The sequence below is a fragment of the Chlorocebus sabaeus genome, chromosome 2, assembly GCF_047675955.1.
Source record: "Chlorocebus sabaeus isolate Y175 chromosome 2, mChlSab1.0.hap1, whole genome shotgun sequence".
Lineage (NCBI taxonomy): Eukaryota > Metazoa > Chordata > Mammalia > Primates > Cercopithecidae > Chlorocebus > Chlorocebus sabaeus.
The window spans coordinates 34,930,455-34,945,633 of NC_132905.1; the positions used below are offsets into that span (position 1 = coordinate 34,930,455).

General features: G+C 46.2%; 1 protein-coding gene across 3 annotated transcripts in view; it reads right to left on the minus strand.

The window, feature by feature from the left end:
- DNAAF9 (dynein axonemal assembly factor 9) overlaps nucleotides 1-15,179 on the minus strand; it is a 163,959-nt gene that overhangs the window by 16,935 nt on the left and 131,845 nt on the right. For all 3 annotated transcript variants that reach the window (XM_008019482.3, XM_037990851.2, XM_037990852.2), the window contains exon 30: nucleotides 4,621-4,756. In XM_008019482.3, coding sequence (XP_008017673.3) covers nucleotides 4,621-4,756 — 136 coding nt within the window. The remainder of the gene's footprint in view (nucleotides 1-4,620; nucleotides 4,757-15,179) is intronic.

Here is a 15,179-nt window from a genome sequence, read left to right on the forward strand (position 1 = left end):
ATTCTCCTTTAATCTGAACAGCTCCTCTATCTTTTGGTTTGTTTGATTCTCATGGTGTTGGTATTTAAGAATACATGTCAGAGCTTTTGTGTCCCACACTTGGATTTGTCTGTTCCTAATTCTCATAATTAGATTCAGGTTATGCATTTTTTGAGATTAATACCCAGGTGGTGTTGCATCCTTCCCATTGCATCACATCAACGAGGTACAGGGTATCAGTTTGTCCCGTTACTGGTCTCATGGAGTTTCATCGTTTGTCAACATAGGTATACCAGAATTTTTCCACTGTAAGGTATTTTTCCCCCTTTGTAAGGAGTCAGTAGACTATGGAGTGATACTTTACACAGTACAGGACTAATAATATTTCTTTTCTTCAACAGTCTTTCACCTAGTGCTTTTAGCATTCATCGATGGTTCCCTAAATCAAAAACTGTATTAGACTGAAGGTTACAAAATGATTATTTTCTAGTTTTTTTTTTTTTTTTTTTTGAGATGGAATCTCGCTCATCGCCCAGGCTGGAGTGCAGTGGCGTGGTCTCGGCTCACTGCAAGCTCTGCCTCCCGGGTTCACGCCATTCTTCTGCCTCAGCCTCCTGAGTAGCTGGGACTACAGGTGCCCGCCACCACACCCAGCTAATTTTTTGTGTTTTTAGTAGAGACAGGGTTTCACCGTGTTAGCCAGGATGGTCTCGATCTCCTGACCTTGTGATCTATCCGCCTCGGCCTACCAAAGTGTTGGGATTACAGGCGTGAGCCACTGCGCCCGGCCGATTATTTTCTAGTTCTATCAAACCTTATTTACTTGGTATTCTTCTATAAAGGGCTTTGCTATCCTGTCCCCTTCCACTTTTTTTTGTTTTTGAGATGGAGTTTCGCTCGTTACCTAGGCTTGAGTGCAATGGTGTGACCTTGGCTCACTGCAAGCTCTGCTTCCTGGGTTCAAGCGCTTCTCCTGCCTCAGCCTCCTGAGTAGCTGGGATTACTGGTATGCGCTACCATGCCCGGCTAATTTTGTATTTCTTTTTTTTTCTTGAGACAGAGTCTCGCTCTGTCGCCTGGGCTGGAGTGCAGTGGCGCGATCTCGGCTCACTGCAAGCTCCGCCTCCCGGGTTCCCGCCATTCTCCTGCCTCAGTCTCCCGAGTAGCTGGGACTACAGGCGCCGCCACTTCGCCTGGCTAATTTTTTTGTATTTTTTTAGTAGAGACGAGGTTTCACCGTGTTAGCCAGGATGGTCTCGATCTCCTGATCTCGTGATCCACCCGTCTCGGCCTCCCAAAGTGCTGGGATTACAGGCTTGAGCCACTGCGCCCGGCCATAATTTTGTATTTTTAATAGAGATGGGGTTTCACCATGTTGGTCAAGCTGGTTTCGAACTCCTGACCTCAGGTGATCCACCCGCCTCGGCCTCCCAAAGTGCTGGGATTACAGGTGTGAGCCACTGTGCCTGGCCCCCGCTTCGTTTTTGAGGATCACTGTGGACACACATTTTATTCCATGTGTTATAATCCATAGTTCCAATATTATCATGGTTCTTTCTTATCCCCAAATTGTCCCAAATTAGACTAGCAGGAACTTCTTAAGCTACTTCCCATATCCTTTTGACATATTTCCACTGATCTTTGAGTACTTCCTTACTTTATTGGCATAAAATGGACCAGGCCTACCTTGTACTTTCCTTGACCTGGCATGCAGTCAGCTAATTCTCCAAGGAGTCCTGATACCTTGCAGTGGGGACTGGTACTTAGAAACCAAGATACAGAGGTAAGGGTATTTGCTGCAACTATGGTATTACTATTCTGGTCCCTTTCAAAGGAAAGTGGTAGGAAATACACATTTTTTAAAATAATGAATTTATATTGAATCTCCAATTCAAATCAACATTTGATCTTTGGCAGGCCGAAGTGGGTGGATCACTTGAGGTCAGGAGTTCAACACCGGCCTGGCCAACATGGTGACACCCTGTCACTACTAAAAATAGAAAAATTAGCCAGGTATGGTGGCGTGCACTTGTAATCTCAGCTACTAGGGAAGCTGCGGGAGGAGAATAGCTTGAATCCAAGAGGTGGAGGTTGCAGTGAGCTGAGATCGTGCCACTGCACTCCAGCATGGGTGACAGAGCAAGACTGTGTCTAAATAAAATAAAATAAATATTTGAAGGGTTTTTCTTCATCTTCCCCATTTCATATTCATAATCTCCTCTCTTCAATCAGTGATGATGTTTAGAACCAGGGTTCCAGCAGAGGATTATGTTCAAAAGTTACTTGAATTAAATACTTTTTTTGGTGTAGTTATTACTTTGATAGAGACATAGATTTATTTACTTTAATTAATAATGTTAATTTTGAGATGGAGTTTCATTCTTGTTGCCCAGGCTGGAGTGCAATGGTATGATCTTGGCTTACTGCAACCTCCACCTCCCAGGTTCAATCAATTCTCCTGCCTCAGCCTCCTGAGTAGCTGGGATTACAGGTGCCCGCAGCACACTTGGCCAATTTTTTGTATTTTTAGCAGAGACGGGATTTCGCCATGTTGGCCAGCTGGTCTCAAACTCCTGACCTCAGGTGTCCTTTTACACACACCTGACATATGGCCATTGTTGCACATATACATATAGGCTTTTTTTGGTTTTTTTTTTTTTTGAGACTGAGTCTCACTCTGTCACCAGGCTGAAGTGCAGTGGCGTGATCTCAGCTCACTGCTGCAACCTCCAACTCCATGGTTCAAGGGATTCTCCTGCCTCAGTTTCCTGAGTAGCTGGGATTACAGGCACGCACCACCACGCCCAGCTAATTTTTGTATTTTTTTTTTTTTAGTAGAGACAGGGTTTCACCATGTTGGCCAGGATGGTCGATCTCCCGACTTCGTGATCTGCCTGCCTCAGCTTCCCAAAGTGCTGGGATTACAGGTGTGAGCCACCGCACCAGCCCAGATTCACTTTTTATGGTTTGTATTTAATTTCGTTTTTTCCCTCCTTGATTTAATTTTTGAATACATAAAATATCTACATAGTTCAAAAGTCAAAACTATATAAAAAAGTATATAACCTTTTATCCAAATTGAGCAAACAAAACGGCTACATAACCAGGTGTTTTCTCCTTGTATGTGTGTGTACACATACAAACTAATTCTCTATTTTTAGTTTGTAATTTGAACCCAAGTCCACGAAGTAGAGATAATATCTCTATGTTACCTTTTTTTTTTTTTTGAGACGGAGTCTTGCTCTGTTGCCCAGGCTGGCTGGAGTGCAGTGGCGCCATCTTGGCCCACTGCAAGCTCCCTGCCTCCCGGGTTCACGCCATTCTCTTGCCTCAGCCTCCCAAGTAGCTGGGACTACAGACGACCGCGACCATGGCTGGCTAATTTTTATATTTTTAAAAATAGAGACAGGGTTCCACCGTGCTAGCCAGGATGGTCTCCATCTCCTGACCTCGTGATCCGCCTGCCTCGGCCTCCGAAAGTGCTGGGATTACAGGCGTGAGCCACTGCGCCCGGCCACTTTTTTTTTTTTTTTTAAGAGACAAAGTCTCACTACTTCTTCCAGGATGGAGTGCAATGGTGTGATCATGGCTCACTGTAACCCTGAACTCCTGGGCTCAGGCAATCCTCCCGCCCAGCCTCCCGAGTAGCTGAGACTAGAGACTTGCTGGCTGTTTTTTAAAAAAACTGTTTTGGTAGAGACAGGGTGTCCCTATTTTACCCAGGCTGGTCTTGAACTCCTACAAGCAGTTTTGGGCTCCCTAAGTGCTGGGATTACAGGTTGAGCCACTGCATCCGACCTTTCTCTATGTTCTCTATGCCATTTCTCAAACACTTCAATACAAGGACGTTAAGAGAATCTTGGCTACCATCCTTCAATGGAAGAGAATGTGAATATATCAAAACAAAATGCCTCAAAATGGTACACAAGGGAGTCTTCTTGGCAATTTTTTTTTTTTTGAGATGGAGTCTCGCTCTGTCACCCAGGCTGGAGTGCAGTGGCGCAATCTCAGCTCACTGCAAGCTCCACCTCCTGGGTTCACGCCATTCTCCTGCCTCAGTCTCCCGAGTAGCTGGGACTACAGGCGCCCGCCACCCCGCCCAGCTAGTTTTTTGTATTTTTTTAGTAGAGACGGGGTTTTACCGCGTTAGCCAGGATGGTTCTTGGCAATTTTTATAGAGCATCAAAAGCACTTCAAAAACTTTTTTTTTTCCCCAATATATTGTTTCTTTTTTTAGATGGGGTATCACTATATTGTTCAGGATGGTCTCAAACTCCTGACTCAAGATCCTCCCACCTCAGCCACCCAAAATGCTGAGATGACAGGTATGAGCCATTGTGCCCAGCCTGCTTTTTTTTTTTTTTTTTTTTTTTAAGAGATGGGGTCTTGCTCTGTCTCTCAGGCTGTGGAATGCAGTGACACAATCATAGCTCACTGCAGCCTCCAACTCCTGGACTCAAGTGATCCCCTCTCCTCAGCCTCCTGAGCAGCTGGGACTATAGGTGCGTACCACCATACCTGGTTCAAAAACTGACTTCTCCAAATGTTTAGGTCTTAGATACAGTAGAAAGACTCTGGGCCACAGACAGAGTGCTGTATCTGAGAAAGCAACTGGTCTTGCAGAGTGAATGTATAGATTACCTGGTGACAATCCCATTTTCTGCAAGAATGAAGGCTGCGGCAGGATTGGCAGCCCTGATGAGGCTCTGCAGCTGAACAAGGAGAGGGTGCCGCTGCTCCGTGGTGTGACTGGTGAATACCACATTACTAACCAGGCCTGTGAATAAAACCAAGGACAGTTTAGCCTTCACAGTCCTGGTTAGGGGTGAGGGCTCACACGAACGTGGACCCTTGCTCCATCCCCTAATCATGCCTTCCAGTAGTCTCCTGATGGAGACAACCCTTACATCCCAACACCAACATACACAGCTATCATTCTCTTCCTGCTTCCCGGCACTGCCACCTCTTGGAATGAATAGCTTCAAGTCTGTAGCTGCCTTACTTCCTAACCTCCTAACTTCCTCTATCTGTTTTTTGTTTTTTTTTTTTAAAAGACGGTGTCTCACTCTGACGCCCAGGCTGGAGTGCAGTGGTGTGATCTCAGCTCACTGCAACCTCTGCCTCCAGGGTTCAAGCAATTCTTCTGCTTTAGCCTCTTGAGTAGCTGGGATTACAGGCACCCGCCACCATGCCTGGCTAGTTTTTGTATTTTTAGTCGAGATGGGGTTTCACCACGTTGGCCAGGCTGCTCTCGGACTCCAGAACTCAGGTGATCAGCCCACCTTGGCCTCCCAAAGTGTTGGGAATACAGGTGTGAGTCACCGCGTCCGGCCTCCTCTATTATTTTAATTCTGATATCTGACTGATACTTGGAGTTCTTAGTCAAAGGGCCTTTCCACATCCCCTGTATTTAGCATCATCAGGAACTGGTGCCATTTACCTTCACCAGTCCAGAATATAATTATCGAAAACTCACCATATATTGGGGCTATTCATTATATCCTCAAAGAGTGCACAGCCAAGACACTGTGCGCAGGGAGTCACATGATTCCAAGATAAATGCTAAGAGATTTTACATGGTAACGTGGTAAGAAAGTGTGGCCCATGTAACAAGAGGTTGCAGGGTGGGCCATGATCACTCCCAACCAACCTTTTGGTGAAAATACAGAAGTAAAATTCACAGGACCACAGAGAATTTGGAAATCAGGAAACGTACCACACTTCACCACTCCAAGATAATTATGATACCCCTTCCATATTCATTCCTATTTTAACAGTTATAATCAGAGTGTGTATATAAGATCTTTTATTTTGCATTTTTGTTATTCAATAATTTTTATTTATTTTTTTTTTTTTGAGACTGAGCTTAGCTCTTGTTGCCCAGGTTGGAGTGCAATGTTGCAATCTCAGCTCACCACAATCTCCACCTCCTGGGTTCAAGCAATTCTCCTACCTCAGCCTCCCAAGTAGCTGGGATTACTGGTGCACACCACCATGCTCAACTTATTTTGTATTTTTAGTAGAGATGGGGTTTCTCCATGTTGGTCAGGCTGGTCTTGAACTCCAGACCTCGTGATCTGCCCACCTCGGCCTCCCAAAGTGCTGGGATTACAGGTGTAAGCCACCGTGTCCAGCTGTACTTCTTAATATTGTAGAAAATTTCAAACACATACACAACTAGAAAACTAGCAGAATGAACTCCCATCACCTGGTTTCAGGAACTACTAACACTCAGCTAATCGTATTTCGTCTACACTCCACCCAGCTCATCCCCAGCTCCCTTGCTGTATGATTTTGAAGTCAATCCCAGACATCCAATTATTTCAAACAAAAATACTTCAGCATGTATTTCCATAATATAAGGACTCTAAAAATATTAACAATGAACTCCTTAATATAAAAAATCCAGGCTGGGTACGGTGGCTCAAGCCTGTAATCCCAGCACTTTGGGAGGCCGAAATGGGCGGATCACGAGGTCAGGAGATCAAGACCATCCTGGCTAACCCGGTGAAACCCCGTCTCTACTAAAAAATACAAAAACCTAGCTGGGCGAGGTGGCGGGTGCCTGTAGTCCCAGCTACTCGGGAGGCTGAGGCAGGAGAATGGTGTAAACCCGGGAGGCGGAACTTGCAGTGAGCTGAGATCCGGCCACTGCACTCCAGCCTGGGCGACAGAGCTAGACTCCGTCTCAAAAAAAAAAAAAAAAAAAAAAATCCAGTCTGTGTTCAAATTTCTCTGTCTTATAAATGTTTTCTTACAGTTAATAATTTTTGAATCAGGAACCAAAGGAAGTCTACATATTATATTTGTGTGTTTTTTTTTTCTTTGTGGGACAGCGTATTGCTCTGTCGCCCAGGCTACAGTACAGTAGCCTAAATGTGGCTCACTGAAGCCTTGACCTCCTGGGCTCAAGCAATCCTCCTGCCTCAGCCTCCTGTGTAGCTGGGACCACAGGAGCGTGAGCCACCATGCTTGGCTAATTTTTTGATTTTTTTTTTAGACACGGGGTCTCATTTTGTTGCCTAGGCTGGTCTCAAATTCCTGGGCTCAAGTGACCCTCACACCTTGGCCTCCTCTAAAGTGCTGGGATTACCGGCGGGCATGAGCCACTGCACCCAGCTTCATTAGCAATTTTAGTTCCTCTAGTGGTCACTTTTACATCTTTAAAGAATATAGTTAACCCTTTATAATTTGATTTAATAGCTTTAAACTTTATTAATCTCCCATTCTGAAAGATGTAAAGAGTATCTCTCCTCTGCTAATTTTTTGTAAAATATAATTTCATACATAGGTTTTCAACATTTATATTCTATTTTGTAATAGAATTCTCACAGGTGTTATAATTCTATACTTAAAAAGATTCAATGCTCATCACCAACCCATTTACTAATAGAGAGTAGTTTTATTATTATTTATTATTATTATTTTGAGATGGAATTTCGCTTTTGTTGCCCAGGCTGGAGTACAATGGTGCGATCTCGGCTCACCACAACCTCTGCCTCCTGGGTTCAAGTGATTCCCTTGCCTCAGCCTCTCAGCCTCCCAAGTAGCTGGGATTACAGGCATCCACTACCATGCTGGGCTAATTCTGTATTTTTTAGTAGAGATGGGGTTTCTCCATGTTGGTCAGACTGGTCTTGAACTCCCAACCTCAGGTGATCCGCCTGCCTCAGCCTCCCAAAGTGCTGTGATTACAGGCGTGAGCCACCGTGCCCAGCGAGAGTAGTTTTATAAACGATTAGTTCTTAAGTGAATATCTCTAAATTATGGAGACTTCTGCTTTCCTAAGTGACCTTGTAATTGCAGAATCCTAAGTAATGAACATTCAGTAATGAAGACTCTCTATACTGATACTGTTTACTTCAGTCAAGTGTTTAGTTAAAAAAATTAGATGTATTCAGTTACTGAGGGCAAAACTCACAACATATAGAAAGTGTGTTAGGCTATTTTGGGGTTGCTGTAAAGAAAAACCTGAGGCTAATTTATAAAGAAAAGAGGCTTAATTGGCTAAAGGTTCTGCAGGCTTTCCAGGAAGCGTGGTGCTGGCATCCGCTTCTGGGGAGGCCTCAGGAAGCTTAAGATCATAGTAGAAAGCCTGGAAGCCAGCACATCACAGTGGTGAGGGCAGGAGCAAGGAGGAGTGGGGAAGGTGCCACACTCCTTTAAACAACCAGGTCTCCTGTAAGAGACTAAGAACTCACTCACTATCACAAGGACAGCACCAAGCCATTCATGAGGGATCTGCCCCCATGACCCAAACACCTCCCACTAGGCCCCACCTTCAACACTGGGGATTATGTTTCAACATGAGATTTGGGGGGGACAAACATCTAATTTATATCAGAAGGGTTCACAGAGAAAATAATTCCTTTCCTCTCCAGACACCTAAATTCCCTTCCTAGGAGGCAACTGCAGTTATCAGATTCTTACCTCTTCTTCCAGAAGATCTGCTGAGTATATACAAAAGTGTTGAGTATAATTTTTTCCACAAGTAGTGGCACATTACACTGTTCTGCACCTTTTCCCCCTACTTACCCCCTTTACTTTTTAATTTTGGTAAAGTTTACATCTTCCTTCAAATCTTTCTTAACATCTTACCATCCTAGTCCTCCCCTCATGCCACCCTGCTCTCTCCCCTTCTCTGAACTAAAAAAAAAAAAATGAAAAAAAGTTCTTTTGAATAACACAGATGGCACTTAAAACATAGGACTTATATTCTTTTTTTTTTTTAGTCTCACTGTGTTGCCCAAGCTGGAGTGCAATGGCACGATCTCGGCTCGTTGCAAACTCCACCTCCTGGGTTCAAGCGATTCTCCTGCCTCAGCCTCCTGAGTACCTGGGATTACAGGCGCACGCCACTGTACCCGTCTCATTTTTGTATTTTTAGTAGAGATGGGGTTTTACCATGTTGGCCAGGCTGGTCTTAAACTCCTGACCTCAGGTGATCCACCTGCCTCAGCCTCCCAAAGTGCTGGGATTACAGGTGTGAGCCACTGTGCCTGGCCTGGACTTAATACTATTTATCTTCTTCCTCTATGGGAAAAGCTAGCATAATGTAAATATTAAGGCATTTAGAGCCAGGCGAACCTGAGTTTGAATTTTGAGTTCCGCTAATTACGAATGGGTGATTCTAGACAAATTGCTCTACTTTCTCTCTGAAACCAAATATCTTCCTCTGTAAGACAGGAACCATAACACATCACTCTAAGTTATCAATAAAACCTAGGCTTATCATAGGGCCTACAGAGAGTAAGAATCCATGAAATACAATCTGTCATCACCACCACTACCACCATCGGCACTGTCGGCTGAGCAACAGCCTGAGAATTAGACTTCTCCCTGTACATTGAGGGGCCTGTCAGACAGCAGCTGTGGCATTGGGTCTTGGCTATATCAACCACTGGGAAACTAAGTCATACAATTTCCACAAGCCAAGGCTGCTACACTCATGGTTTAGACGAGGCAAGGAATAGTTTGAAGGCAGATTCCAGGACCCCTGACCCCCTGCCTCTAGTCTCTTCCTTCCTCTTACCAATAACACCTATGAAAAAAGTGTTCCAAAACTCTCAAGACTGAATCTAACCTTACAAATCCATCTGGATGCATTCCATTGAAGACCAGGGAACAGGGCTTAGGAGAGCGCATGCCAATGGTTGGCTGCTTGTGACAATGAGGAAAGGGCCCACACAAAGGTTAAGCTATGTGCCTCCGGAGTTAGGGCTTGCCTACTAAGCACAGAAGCTGCTTCCTAAGTGCTTAGGGACCATTTTGGATCCATTGCTTGGTTCCGAGACATGAGACCTACTCTTCTTAGGTATCTGTAAGTAAAAAATTTCGGCTGGGCATGGTGGCTCATGCCTGTAATCCCAGCACTTTGGGAGGCCAAGGCGGGCGGATCACGAGGTCAGGAGATCAAGACCATCCTGGCTAACACGGTGAAACCCCGTCTCTACTAAATATACAAAAAATTAGCCGGGTATGGTGGTGAGTGCCTGTAGTCCCAGCTACTCGGGAGGCTGAGGCAAGAGAATGGTGTGAACTCCGGAGGCGGAGCTTGCAATGAGCCGAGATTGCACCACTGCACTCCAGCCTGGGGGACAGGGTGAGACTCCATCTCAAAAAAAAAAAAAAATTTTTTTTTTTCTTCCTCCCTCCTCCTCCTGGGGCTTGTTCTCCTCTGGGAGGCAACCACTGATAACTAGTGTTTGGGTATACTTCCTCAGATGGTCTAAGCATGCAAATACAAATATGTAGGAATATACAGAATCACGTTTTCTTTTTTTTTTTTGAGACAGAGTCTTGCTCTAGTACCCAAGGCTGGAGTACAATGGCATGATCTTGGTTCACTGCAACCTCCACTTCTGGGGCTCAAGTGATCCTCCCACTTTAGCCTCCCAAGTAGTTGGAACTACAGGAATGCACTACCAGATCCAGCTAATTTTTGTATTCTTTGTAGAGACAGGGTTTCGCCATGTTGCCCAGGCTGGTTTTGAACTGCTGAGCTCAAGTGATTCACCTGCCTTGGCCTCGCAAAGTGCTGGGAATACAGATGTGAGCCACTGCGCCCAGCTCACTTTTCTTAAGCATTCAAAATCTCTATCCTCAGCCAGGCACAGTGGCTCATGCTTGTAATCCCAGCACTTTGGGAGGCTGAGGCGGGTGAATCACCTGAGGTCAGCAGTTCGAGACCAGCCTGGCCAATACAGTAAAACCCTGTCTCTACTGAAAATCCAAAAAGTAGCTAGGCGTGGTGGCAGGTGCCCATAATTCCCAGCTACTTGGGAGACTGAGGCAGGAGAATCACTTGAACCAGGGAGGCAGAGGTTGTGGTGAGCCAAGATCACGCCATGGCACTCCTGCCTGGGCAACAAAGGTGAAACTCCTCTCAAAACAAAAAACAGAAACAAAAACAAAAAACTTCTGGCCGGGCATGGTGGCTCACGCCTGTAATCCTAGCACTTTGGGAGGTCGAGGTAGGCAGGACACGAGGTCAGGAGTTCAAGACCAGCCTGACCAACATGGTGAAACCCTATCTCTACTAAAAATACAAAAATTAGCCAGGTGTAGTGGTGCGCGCCTGTAATCCCAGCTACTCAGGAGGCTGAGGCAGGAGAATCACTTGAACCCGGGAGGAAAAGGTTGCAGTGAGCTGAGATTGCACCACTGCATTCCAACCTGGGTGACAGAGAGATATTCCGTAACCACCACCACCACCACCACCACCACCACCTCCATCCTCAAAGTCTTTGTGGATGACCTAGTTGTGGTAACAGCACATAACTAAACCAAATCAAATGAAGAATTCATCAACATCTTGTTTATTCTATTTTAAAAGGGTTCCTCACATACCCTTTCTGTTAAGAAGCTTTTAACATTAAGATGAAACTCCTAAAACAGTGTCAGAAAAACCTCTAAGCAAGGTGACACTGGTGATTTACATGAGGGGCAAACAACAGTTTGAAGACAGATTCCAGGACCCCTGGCCCCCTGCCTCTAGTCTTTGGTACCTGTGTTCGCATGGCCATTTGGAAAGGTCACTCTGCAGTGCACTCTGGAGGCTGCAGATGAGGCAGCAAAGCCAGCCTGGAAAGCTTGATGCCAGAATCCCATGCCCTAGCGCAGCAACAGAAAGTGGGGCCTCTGGAAACTGAGTAAGGCGAAGTCAGGAGGCCAAGCCCAAAATGTGGCACAGTGGGGGAGGCAAGCAGAATTTAGAAGGCTCAGCACATTCTAGAGATGGCAGACGTGGGAGCCAGATCCTACAAAGGGCCTGCCAGATTCCCAGGGTGGAAGGCAAGGAGAGCTCTGGTGGGTCTGGCAGTGAAGAGCCAACTAAGGTTGAGGGAAGATCTATAAATATGTTAGGACTCTGTTGGGTATCTTCTTGGGCAAAAGAAACAAAGGAGTCAGACTAGTGCAAATGTGGCCATATGAGTGGTGGTGCACCAGGGTCACAAGCACAGGTCTGGCCCGCCCAAGAAAAGGCTGGGATCTGGGTCTCTGACAGACACACCTTGTACAAAGTCCTGTCTGCTGCACATGTACTATATGGACAAACCTTGTGGGGATGGGATTCTAGGTCAGGAACTGGGCACAGAAAAGGGGCTTTGCTTTATAGGGAAACAAGCAAGAGGATTATCCCCAGCATTCCTTAGGCCAACTATGTAAACTGCCAGCTGCCAAGAGGAAATGCCATCTGTGAGGCAGGTACAGCAGTTATCTGGAGCACAGGGTGAAGAGGCCACAGTGAGCAGTTCCACCTTGTTTGGGCCAAGAGCTTCCTTCTGTTCTGTATCAAGGAGTGGACAACCAGATTTGGCCAAGGTCTCACCAGTCTGGGCTGTGAGCGAGCAGGCAGCCTGGTCTATCCTATTCCCAAGAGCAGAGAAACATCCCTATTGTCTGGCTGACCATCCCAGTCTGGGCTAAAGCATTCCAGAAGCCCAGCAGAAAACAAAGGTGACTTCTTCTATCTACAGATGCTTTTAAAAGCAGGCCATGACAGTAAAGTATCTCCACTTTGCTTTCACACTAGCATTATAATGAGTCTTGCTTGCTGTTTAAGCACTGAGGTTGTTTCTTAGTCCTTTGATTTCTGTAATACACATTGTCTTGGGGCTGCAACACAGTCCTTTTCTAACTGGAAAATAATCTCTTATGAATCAGGTAGCCTGACTCATGAACAGGAGCAAAGAGAGGCAATATGCTCCCTTAGGACACGAAGTGTTTGTCTACTGCTGGCAGATCCCACCTTCAAGCCAGCTACCAAATCTCCTAAGAGAAAAGAAATACTTGCCTTTTATCTCCTCCCTCCCCAGATAGCCCATGTCCACAGCAAGTCTGGTCAGGCCAGTCCACAGGGTCCCATGGGCCCAGAAGCAAGGCACCATCACTCCATGAGCCCCCTTGGAGGAGTTCCGAAAACAGCATATGTGACCTGAAGGTGATCAGCCCTCCTCTGATCACACCCCTAGCTCTGCACAAGCACAGAGTTTAACACACATTGTCTTTGCACAATGAGTTGGAAGGTAGTATAAATGAAACATGCCTACCAAGTGCCAGAGAGAACACAGTCTGTTTTGGCCTCAAAGGGTTCAGACTAAAAGGGGCTTTCCTCTTGTGAGACAAGCCCAGGGCTGTCCCTGATTCAATGATGATGAAGACAGAACACTTCTCCAAGGCTCTCTGCCAGAGAAGCCCCACCATCTGTGCTTGTTCTTCATGCAAAAAAGAAGGGGGACACTGAGGGAGAATGCCAAGGAACTGAGGTGCACTAGGGTGCCAATCATCACATGGTCGACAAGGGGCTCTGAAAGGAAAAGAAAGCTCCAGCATTTACAAGAATAAGGCAGGGCCTGAGGCTGGACAGATCAGCAAGTCCTAGCTACACCTGATGGCCAGTATTGCCCCCTAGGCAAACACTTCCTCAACTTCACATGCTTCCAACTAAAGCTCTTCTCAAGGAGGACACTGCTTCTCTGAGTCAATCTTCACTTTCAGTCTGATCTCTGGACCCACCCCTTCCTTCTCAGGGGTCCCCTCTATCAAGTCTAGTATCTCCTTGCAGTCCACAGGCTTTCTCAGTCAGCAAATAAGGAGAAGCCGATCATTCAGAAATGACAATTCTTGGAAGTATTCTCCTCTAGCCATCTTCCTTTTTTTTTTTTTGAGACAGAGTCTCACTCCGTTGCCCAGGCTGGAGTGCAGTGGCCCAGTCTCAGCTCACTGCAAGCTCCGCCTCCCGGATTCACGCCATTCTCCTGCCTCAGCCTCCTGAGTAGCTGGGATTACGGACATGCACCACCACACCTGGCTAATTTTTGTATTTTTAGTAGAGACGGGGTTTCACCATGTTGGCCAGGATGGTCTCGATCTCCTGACCTCGTGATCCGCCCGCCTCGGCCTCCAAAAGTGCTAGGATTACAGGTGTGAGCCACCATGCCCAGCCTGCCATCTTCCTTTTTATAGCCCCAAGCACTCTGGAATATCATCCACACCTGCTGGCTTCCAATATCTCACTTGGCCACTGGTCTACTTGAAGCTGGCTTCAGCCCTCACCTCTCCACTGAGATCATCCTACTCAGGTCATCAGGGTCCTTCTCACTTGCAGAGTCAGTGGGCTTTTCTCTGTCCTTCCCTCAAAGTCTCTGCAGCATTAGACATTGTAGATCTCTTTTTCTCCTTCCTCAATGTCTCAGGCAATGCTCTTCCGGTGTCCTGGAACCTCCGCCCTCACCCCATCTCTAGCCTTCTGATCTTTTCAGCTCTATACCTGGATACTGGCTGACTACAGTCTATGCCATTAACTTTGACCATGACTTCCAATATGTATCTTAGGATGAGACAGCCCTCCTTGGTTATCTCCTGGACCTATGTTTTCTCCTGTGCTTTCTATCTCAAAGACAGGTACCACCAACCTTCCTAATCTCCTAAGCTAGAAACCTCGGAGTCATCCTAGATACCTCTTTTTGCAATGCATGCTCCACATCTAGTCTGTCACCAGATCCTATTGACCCAACCTCCACAAACTCTCCTTAATCTACCTGGGGTGGATACTGTGGATGGACCTAGCCAACCTCCATTTCATCCTGTTTCTGAGGTGCAGTGCCTAGAAAGTAACAGGGGCCTCTAAAAGCTGGACCTGAGACTACCTGGTACAGCAGCCCAATATACACATTCCTCCCTTCAGGGACCAGCCTCCTGCCCTGGGCAGCATGAGCTCAGCTGTTTCCCAAGACAACAACTTTGGTATGCTCTGTTGTCTCCGCTCCCTGTGGACTAGCAGTATGATCAGCAGGGCGAAACTGTGCTGGGGACACTGAGTTGTTTTCTTCCATCTGATCTCTGCTTGCTGGACTAGCTCAGGAAGCCCAGACCCCAGGCATGTCTCCTAATAACAATGAGCATTTCATCACCACTGCAGGGAATTCAGAATTTATTCTGGACCTCCAAACATCACAGATAATATGACTAGAAAGTGCTGATTCCAGGGTTGCCAGGTAGCAGGGCATTGCAAGGTTGAATGCAACCTGCAGGATGGGTGAATTTTTCTCAATGTTATCAAGGAAATGCGGAAAATTCCAGGGTGCATGGGGGTGGGGGGTATTAAGAAAGACAGGTCCTGCTGGGCCAAACTCGGCACTCTTGGGGCAGAAGTGAATCAAGATCTTGCTGATCCAGAGGCTAGGAATACCTACTCA